Source organism: Cynara cardunculus (genome assembly GCF_001531365.2).
Source record: "Cynara cardunculus var. scolymus isolate 2C chromosome LG 13, CcrdV1, whole genome shotgun sequence".
NCBI classification, from domain to species: Eukaryota; Viridiplantae; Streptophyta; class Magnoliopsida; order Asterales; family Asteraceae; genus Cynara; species Cynara cardunculus.
In genome coordinates this window covers 13413478-13422758 of record NC_037540.1, presented here as the reverse complement: position 1 = coordinate 13422758, position 9281 = coordinate 13413478, and the positions used below count along the sequence as shown (strand labels likewise).

The window sequence follows — 9281 nt, the reverse complement described above, 5'->3', positions numbered from 1 at the left end:
TGATAAATAATCCAACCTTATATTTAATTTTTATTTAGGAAAAATACATGGAAATATCGTAAGGATCAAAAATCTTATCAAGTTATATTACTTTGCAGAATGGATATGGTAAGGACCAAATATCTTACCCATTAAGAACGAGGCAAGGACTGAGAGTCTTACCAGGTAAGTGATGACAATAACTCTTTAATCTTCTGATTTTAATTATGATTTGAGCTATTTATTTTGATTATACATATCAAGTAACAAATGATCTTTGCATGAATTTGAAAATAAATAACATAATATTTGTTTATTTTAAATAATTAAAATATTTTATTACCATTTATTTTTCAAGTCCACCTACCCATCTCTTTGATGACTGGTGGTTGCAGTTGCAGTTGCTTATTTAGACATCCTTCCAACCCTTAGGTTTTCCCATTTTCATTTCCACTGCATACTCTTCTCTACACCAAAATAGTAAGAATTTCCTCTCTTTTTTTATGTAATCGTATCTGTTTAACCATTTGGATTGTGGCGTACCGGTTAAAACTCGAGTCATACAATGGAAATCTCTTCTTTCCAGAGTTCGAATCCATACACTGTCAAAACTCTTGTGACCATATAGAATCACATGCCATCGGTCGTTCTCGGTACACGTAAACCGGCCGAAAGACCCACAATTACCATAAATTTCATCTCTGTTGAGATGTTTTTTGGGTTTTTTGAGCATTTTTTTGATTAATTATGAGAATTGTTTTGCATTTTTGTTTTGTGCAGTGGGATCAGAAATGGTGATGGTGGATGATATCCCTTTTCCTTCAGAGATCACAACCACCAAGCCTTTATCTTTGCTTGGACATGGTATTTATTCAAGATTTAATTGATTCAAGAAAATCTTTGAATTTGAACCACAAGGGTGGTGTCTGATTGGTTTGAGCTTGACTCCAAAGGTTAAAAGTACCAGGAGGTCTCAGGTTCAAATCCAAGGAGGAATAAAAATCCCCTTTATGGCCACATAGGTTCAAATGCGATGACTCCGGGTTATCTGCAAAGCAGGTGGTCGCCCTGAGATTAGTCGGCTCGCATAGCGGGTTGGATATCCAGGTTAATCAAAAAAAAATCTTGAATTTGTATGCCTATTGATTTCCGATTTTTATGGGGTTGAAATAGGAATTACCGACATCGAGATACATTTTTTGCAAATTAAGTTCACCGCCATCGGAGTTTATGTCGACCCCGAGATCGTGGCTCATTTGCAAAAGTGGAAGGGTAAATTGGGAACCGAGTTAGCCGAAGATGATGAGTTCTTTGATTCTATCGTTTCGGGTAATTATGAAGTAAATTTTCGATACTCTTGTTTCTATTTTGGTCGTTATTTTACGAATGATTGTGGGTTTATGTAGCACCCGTCGATAAATACTTGAGAATTGTGGTGATCAAAGAGATTAAGGGATCGCAATACGGGGTGCAACTCGAGAGTTCGGTGAGGGACCGATTGGCAGCCGATGACAAGTATGAAGAGGAGGAGGAAGCCGCCCTCGAAAAAATTGTCGAGTTTTTTCAGTCGAAATATTTCAAAAAGGATTCGATTATTACGTTTAACTTTCCAACAACATCAAACATTGTCGAGGTAGGTCACTCAACTTAAAGTTCATATCAAGAAAAAAGCTATTACAATAAAATTATGGCGCTGAATGGTTAAGGGAGACCTAAGATACAAAATCATTCAGAGAGTTTTAGAATCATTAAGAGACAAATTTTTCTTTTGTCAAACAAGATTCGCCTCTTAACGATTCAGATACTGTCTCTTAATGAAACTGTTAAGATAAAAATTACATTTTACAAGCTGTGAAATAGACACTTGTGAAATCTTGATTATTAAATAGATTAGAAAGCAAATGGAAGGGAGACATTTGTTTGATTTCTCTTTTTTTGTCGTAAAGTCTTGATGGTTTTACGTATCGTTTTGATGGCATGAACAGATTGGATTCTCAAGTGAAGGAAAAGAAGAGCCGAAGACAATGAAAGTCGAGAACGGGAATGTGGTGGATACGATAAAGAAATGGTACCTCGGTGGCACCACGGCTTACTCGCCTTCGACCATTTCATCATTGGCCGACACGTTGTCTTTGGAGTTGTCGAAATAAATTTGATCGAATCGTTTCTTTCGTTTGTAAGTTTATCTTTTGATGATTGAAAATAATAATTTAATTTCCACGTCAAGATTGATCTAAATTTGTTTTTTCTTGACAAACCTTAACATATATTTATTCAGAACATAAGATTATAGTGTTGCCAGTATAATTTTCCAACAAGGACCTGATGCACATACCAATAAGTAAAAAGAGAAAGACTTAACGCCTAATGAGTTTAAGAAGTTTTCGTTATTATTATTATGAAACGGTAGAACTGAAAGGATGTTATTTAAATATAATTTCCAAAATGAAATGTATTAAATATAAAAGCAACATCCTTCTGAAAACTCGGCATTTTCGTGATGAAAACTCGATAACTCAATTATCCATGTTATATGAAAACAAAAGCAATACTCACACAACCATGAATAAAACTTGTTCAAATACCGGAAACATGAATAAAACTCAAGTACCCAAAGCAACCAAATATGAACAGCGACCCACATATGAAACATCAAATTGTAGGTATGGAAACAACATGAAAACATGGATAAAATATCATATCCAAAACTCACGTTTTGGCGACGGAGGGAGACCTGATTTCGTTGAATATGAGAGAACACAAAAGTATGTCATATATCCATGTTATACTAGTAATATGCCTGCTGCAACACAACGTATGTAATATTTTGTAAATCAATAATAAAAATGTAAGTACGAATTTTCATAAAAAGTTATATTTGAACAAATAAAAAGTGCAATAATTTATAACCATACGCTTTTGTATAAAACAGAAGGATATGGTAGGTAATAATTTGTAAAAAGATCAGATAAGTTTTTGGTCAACTACAAAAAAAGACCTAATTCAAAAACCTCTTAAATCATTTCCTATATACAGGTAATTAATGTGCATCTTAACGAAAAAAACCCACATAGGCCTCATCAAGGATAAATGACTTAAAATGTTAAGTCTAGTAAGAAGAGGCATAGTATCCAATAATAACCATGCTCCAAACTAAGAGTGGCAAAAAAAAATGATTCAACCCGTTAATCCAACCCAACCCAACCCAGAATTAGCAGGTTGGGTTGAGATTCCCAATCCATTTAAATAAATGGGTTAACATGTCTAACTCATTGGGTTGGGTTGGGTTGGGTTGGGTTGGGTTGAACTTTTCGACATGTTTTCAACCCGTTTAAAACTTGTTTTCAACCTATTTAAAATATTATATAATTTTATTTTATTTTTAATATTATATCTATTATTTTTTATTTTTTTATTTTGTTTTATTTTTAGTTAAAATCGTGATGAAAGTCCAAATTCCAATTATCTCCATTACTCTTAATCATCATGAAACCCTAGGAAAATTCTTTAGTTTGTTACTTCATTATTGCTTCCAAAGTCCAATGCAACTCTTTAAGATTGTTGTCAGCCTCTCACCCTCTCGATCTCTCGATATTGGTTCTCTCTCCGTGCAATGTTTTCTTCCTCTCGGCTCTTTCTTCGTCCAACATTTGTCTAATTGTCTCCCTTCTACGTCCAGGCGTCCAACATTAGTGAAATTTGAGTTACTTAGAATTTAAAATTTAGGTAACAAGAGGAAAGTAACACTGTGAGTGAACTTGGGATTGGTGAAAGTGAAAGTCGAGTTACTTAGAATTTAAAAATTTCCAATTCATTTTGAACAATATATTTGTTGTGGTTATGTTTTATTCAAACTTTGAACAATTTATTTGTATTTGTGGTTGTATTGTGTTTTATTCAAAGAAATTAAATAGTCTAGTACTTTTTTTATTTAAACTTCTAAAATTAAATGGGCTAATCCAGGTTCAACCCATTTATTTAATAGGTTGTGTTAAAAAAATCGTAAACATGTCAACTCGTTGTCAACCCATTTAAATAACAGGTTGAGTTGGGTTGAAAAATCTCAACCATTTTAATTAAATGGATTGGGTTGGGTTGAGATTTTAAACCTGTTTCATAAATGGGTTGAACATAAACCCAATCCAACATGACCCATTGTCACCCCTACTCCAAACCCATCACAACAAAGCCCAAGACAATATCCTCAGCTTCCAAATCATTAAAAGCAACACTAAACTTCATTATTGTTTTGAAAAACTCTACCCCTTAGCACCAATCCATTCAATTAAAGCCTTGTGGTACAAAAACATATGTTTTATGGCACATAAACATACATTTTATGGAATGAATAATGCCATTTAGCAGCAGCATCATCATCATCATCAAGTAGATCAGCTTGACATATAACATCAAAGTCGTAAGGATAACGACATTATAGTCCATGTTTAGACCATCAAAATCATCTTTCTTAGTCTGGTATTGGTAATAGATGCCTACACAACATTCAAAAACATTTATTCGACTTAGCAGACCTACAAAACCAGAAGAAAAAAAAATAGCAACAAAAATAGTTTGTCCTAAAGCCGTTCGTAATCCTAGTGAAATCATTATATATGTTCATCCCGTAAACATTTTTTTCAGTTAAAAGTTAAGTGTAAGTGGAAATACTTGGGTCAAGTTTACATGCTCCACAACCCTTATGTCGCTATGTAGCACCACATCAACTGGTCTAATATTGTCTTTAACCGGAGGTCTTGCCAAACATTGAAATTATTGAAACCCACAATCATTAACCTTTTGAGATAACCACAACTCTTAACAATCATTCTATGCTGACTAATTTACTTCTAAAACTATAATTACAAGTTTGCATATTTTTGATACATAATGATATTGTAAACCTAGCTTAACCAGAGACAGATCTAGTGCATGGTGGTAGGGGTTTTAGGCCCCCAACAAACCCACCAATTTTAAAAAAAAAAACTATAAAAAGATCTGTTTAGTAAAATTTTCATATTGTGCACCCAACAAGAACAAGGCATGGACCCCCAACTTGATATCCCGATTGTTAATTGGTCTATTTGCAGCACATACTGATATTTTCGTTCGAAATATAAAATATAAAAATTATACACCTCGATGAATTAATAAAAAAAAAGTCAACTGAAAATCTTACTTGAATAAGTTATCTTTATTCAGTTAACTGAATCATTTAAGCCGAAAAGGAAAACTCAAAACCGTTTTCATCCGAATTAAAAAAATTCTACACCCCTAAGTGTGCCCCCAACTATAAAAGTTTCTGGATCCACCATTGAGCTCAAATGTGGTTAGAACTTGCCCAATGCGAAATTCAATGTGATCGTGTGATTCAATCTAAAAAAGTTACTGGAAATTGGCCAAAATAGTCAAACCAACAACATCAATTCACTTTATAGCCATTTTTTAAATGCAAATTTTGAAATAACTGCTTTTTATACAAAAAGTTGAATCCTCAAGTTCAACCACCTATAGTTTGTACCTATGATCTATAGCTTAATGACTCCTCAAATTCAACCACACGATCTATAATTTAATGAATCATCAAGCTCAACCATCCACGATATATAACTTAATGACTCCTCAAGTTCAACCACCTATGATTTATAACTTGAAATCTCCAAAGATCCTAGTTAAGCTCGTTCACACAAAATTACATTATATTGATATATTTTATATAAAAATATGTAAAATTCCGAATTTTAAGTGGATTTATAACCTTGGACTAATTCTTAATTAATACCTTGATTGGTTGTGCGTTTGGGTTAATTTTAGAAAAAGTCAATTTTGACCAACACCCATTTTCTCCTAGGTGGTGTTTGGTACGCAGAATGGATGGGATAGGACGGGACGGGACGGAACATGACATGACTAATTGTCTGTCCTATGTTTGGTACGACTAGGACAAGACAAAACAAAACTATTAAAATGACTATATTACCCCTAAATGTTGTTCAATGTTATTTTATATCATATAATGATTGTAAAATGACAACAAATCAATAAAAATATTATCGTTTTAACTTTAGTCCCATGTTGTTCCACCTTTTTTGGTGGAACAAGAAATATCAAGATTTGTCCCACTAAAATTAAAAATAGTCTCACCTTGTCCCATGTTTTTTTTTTGTCCATGACATCCCAAACATAGGACTATTTTTTTTGTCTCGTCCTATCACATGTAGTCTGCATACCAAACGCACCCCTAATAAACCCCTCCACTCTACATTTCTCTCTCTCTCTCTCACTTATCCTTGGCCAATTCTCTCTCTCATTTTCAATACATACATTGATTTCCTTCTTAAGCATTTAAGACTTTGGCATTTAGTGATTCAACATCAAGCATCCTCATCATTGTTGAATTAGTTTTAGGGTTTTCTTAAAAACCTATATTTAATTTCATTTAAACTTTTGTACATGTTAAAATATTGCATTTTAATCTCCTAAATATTTTTTTTACTCATATTTCAAATATTTATGAATTTTGATTTAATTTAAATATTTTTGGGAGATTTCGGAGTTTTTACTCTTTTTATGAAATAAATGTTTAGACTTCATTTTTATGTTATAAAAGTGTGTATTTGAGGGGCGCACACAAACACACACATATCTATATAGAGGAGTGGTCAAATGAAACTACTCTCATTTGTACAAACAGTACAAACCACCGTCATACATCGATCTCATTATTTAATTTTATGAAATTTTTTCATGAAATTGTTTAATCTTGTGAAATTGTTTCATATAATACTTTTTTTTTGATGAATTTGTTTCATATATGGTTATGAAATTGTTTCATATAATATTTAATGAAATTTTAATAAAATTGTTTTATGTATTTCTCTAAATTTAAATTAATGAAGATGATAATATTCATGATTAACACCCTCCACAATAAAAATGGTTAATCAACCTCTCATAATTACAAAAAAACAAACAAAATGAAAAATTATGATTTGTTGAATGAGGTTTTCACGGTTTATACAAATTAAATAGTTTTTATTTGAACGCTCCTATATCTATATATATATATATATATATATATATATATATATAATATTCTGGGTTTAAATATCATGATTTAAGTTGTATATGGGTTTTCATCCGTAAAGGCATATTACATGAAATAGTGGTATTTTAGTAAATGGTGGTATTTTAGTAAAGAAAAAGTGATGTTATTTGTGGGGAACATAATCCTTGGTATTATGAACCATTAAAATGATAAATGGTTTAATGTTGATTATGGGAAGGAAATGTCATTGAAGTTATGAAACTTTGACCCTATTTGGTTAATTTTGGATATAAATGGTTTGATAATGGCATTCAAATGATGAAAAATATATGTTCCATTATGGGTGGTCAATGCTTTTAATCCTCCAAGCTACCAACAAATGAGTAGCAAATATTAGACTAATGTAAATAGATCCATAGGCATAAAAATTGATTTTTTAGATGCAAGACGGGATCGTTATTCCCATATGATAGCTAGATACGGGTAATAAATCACCGGAGGACTCGAGCTATAGATCATGGGTGGTTGAACTTGATGACGTGTGTCTGGTAGTAATTTACTTCTAGCCAAAGAACATTCCTTAAACATTGGAGGACTCGAACTTTAGACTGTGGGTGGTTGAACTAGATGACCAATGTTCCATAATAGAAGCTCTATAGCGTAGATTCATAGCATACTTTTGTGTTCCGCCACAAATAACGGAAATCTGATCTTCCCCGTCATCGTAAGATGTGTTTTGGACCGTATGGTTCTTATTTGAAATATGTGAACTTTGGATTTTGTCCAAGTTTATTAAATGTTATCTCCAATAATTACTTGCTTTATTTTATAAACTGTTTAGACTCACTAGACGTCAAGCCTAACATTTTTTATTAAAATGGCATGTATATCAGGTTCCCATTGCGGTGGGGCTCCAAAGTCTTGAGCGGATTGATTTGATGCTGGTAGAGGCACTTTTGGGAGAGATAATGTTGGGTTACCTATTGATATGGTGATGACCCACTAATCTGTTTATCTATCTGAACTCCCTCCCTCACACCGATCTACATTCGGCCTACCTCTCTCCCCGAAATTCCCCTACCCGACTCTCTCCTTCACAACGATCTCATTCTCTATTTCCTTCCCCAATCCTTGACCTCCCTTACCGAACTCTTCTACCCCCTTCAAATTATCATTCTTTGGTTTCCCTCTCTCTTGTTCGGCTTATACTCTCTCCCTAATCACCACCAACAGACAAACCACACTCTCTCTCCCTTCCCTTCGGCCTGCACCTCACAGTACACACCCCTCCCTATCTTTCCCTCACCGATTTTTCCCACCCTTTTTTTCTCACATGTTATCAATGCTTGAGCTCCAAGACTGGAGACATGGATCAGTCTCATGCTTCAATCACACAGCTTGCTCATGCACTCAGAAAAAATATTGACTTTGTTGGTTACTTATTTGGGGAGCTCATAAAGAAGATGGGTACTTTCAAGAGTTCTACAATTCCTTTTATTCGTTTTCTCTCCATGTTGATTGTTGATAAACTTGGTTCACTTATGCCAACTGATGACACTTCATATGATCTTAAAGTTTCTCAAGTCGGCTTTCAGACTTTAAAGAGGGTATATTTGCCTACTGATCTTCCTCTTCCCTCATGTATGGTTTCTTTTGCCACCTTTACCCATCCGATTTGGGGAGAGTACTCGGTGACCATAGCAGCTGGGGACGTCCTCATTTTTCAGTGGTCACCCAACACTCCTTCAATTCAGTGGCCCCTCATCTCTCTTCTCCAGCTACTACCTCTAAAGTGGCCACCTCCTCAGTCAAGAGACATATGGCAGATAGCTTTCTCCCCTCACCCTCCGCATCTGCTTCTAAGCCTATGACTCCGAAAGAGCCTTCGGAGTCTCACCCCCGCCTCTCACCACTCTTAAATAAAGCGGAGGCACTCTAGATTTTCTATTCTTATATCTTCATCTAAGAAGACCAAGCAGCCTAAAAGCGCTAAAAACACATCTTCAACCAATGACTCTCAACAGTCCAAGGTTGTTCAAGTTGGTCCTTTGAGCCTAGGACATCTGTTATGCACCCCCAGCTCCTCAGTGCATTGTTGTACAATCGGGGATCCCACATCACTCCACCTCGGCTTCTCTACATGTCCTTGGTGATAACTCGAATACCTCCCATTTCTGAGGTCCTTCAACTCTCCATGTACTCACGACCTATCACCCAAGATTGAAGATCTCGATGCTCTTGTACGGATGGATGACTT

At 34.4% G+C, this 9281-nt stretch overlaps 1 protein-coding gene across 2 annotated transcripts; it reads left to right on the top strand.

Moving 5' to 3' along the window:
- The first annotated feature begins 344 nt into the window (after window positions 1-344).
- LOC112525561 (probable chalcone--flavonone isomerase 3) lies at window positions 345-2203 on the top strand. 2 transcript variants are annotated; one of them, XM_025135740.1, is made up of 5 exons: window positions 345-459; window positions 760-843; window positions 1153-1308; window positions 1386-1612; window positions 1965-2203. In XM_025135740.1, coding segments are annotated over exons 1-5 (633 nt in total). In that variant the 5' UTR covers window positions 345-458; the 3' UTR covers window positions 2130-2203. The 2 variants fall into 2 exon arrangements, with proteins under 2 accessions (XP_024991508.1, XP_024991507.1); XM_025135739.1 differs by lacking the exon at window positions 345-459 and adding an exon at window positions 522-632.
- Window positions 2204-9281: the final 7078 nt, after the last annotated feature.

Bases quoted from the DNA above. Each gene is read 5' to 3' on its own strand.
- LOC112525561 (XM_025135739.1), top strand. The intron at 1,309-1,385 runs GTAATTATGAAG...GGGTTTATGTAG, and splicing joins CTTTGATTCTATCGTTTCGG to CACCCGTCGATAAATACTTG. The intron at 1,613-1,964 runs GTAGGTCACTCA...TGGCATGAACAG, and splicing joins CAACATCAAACATTGTCGAG to ATTGGATTCTCAAGTGAAGG.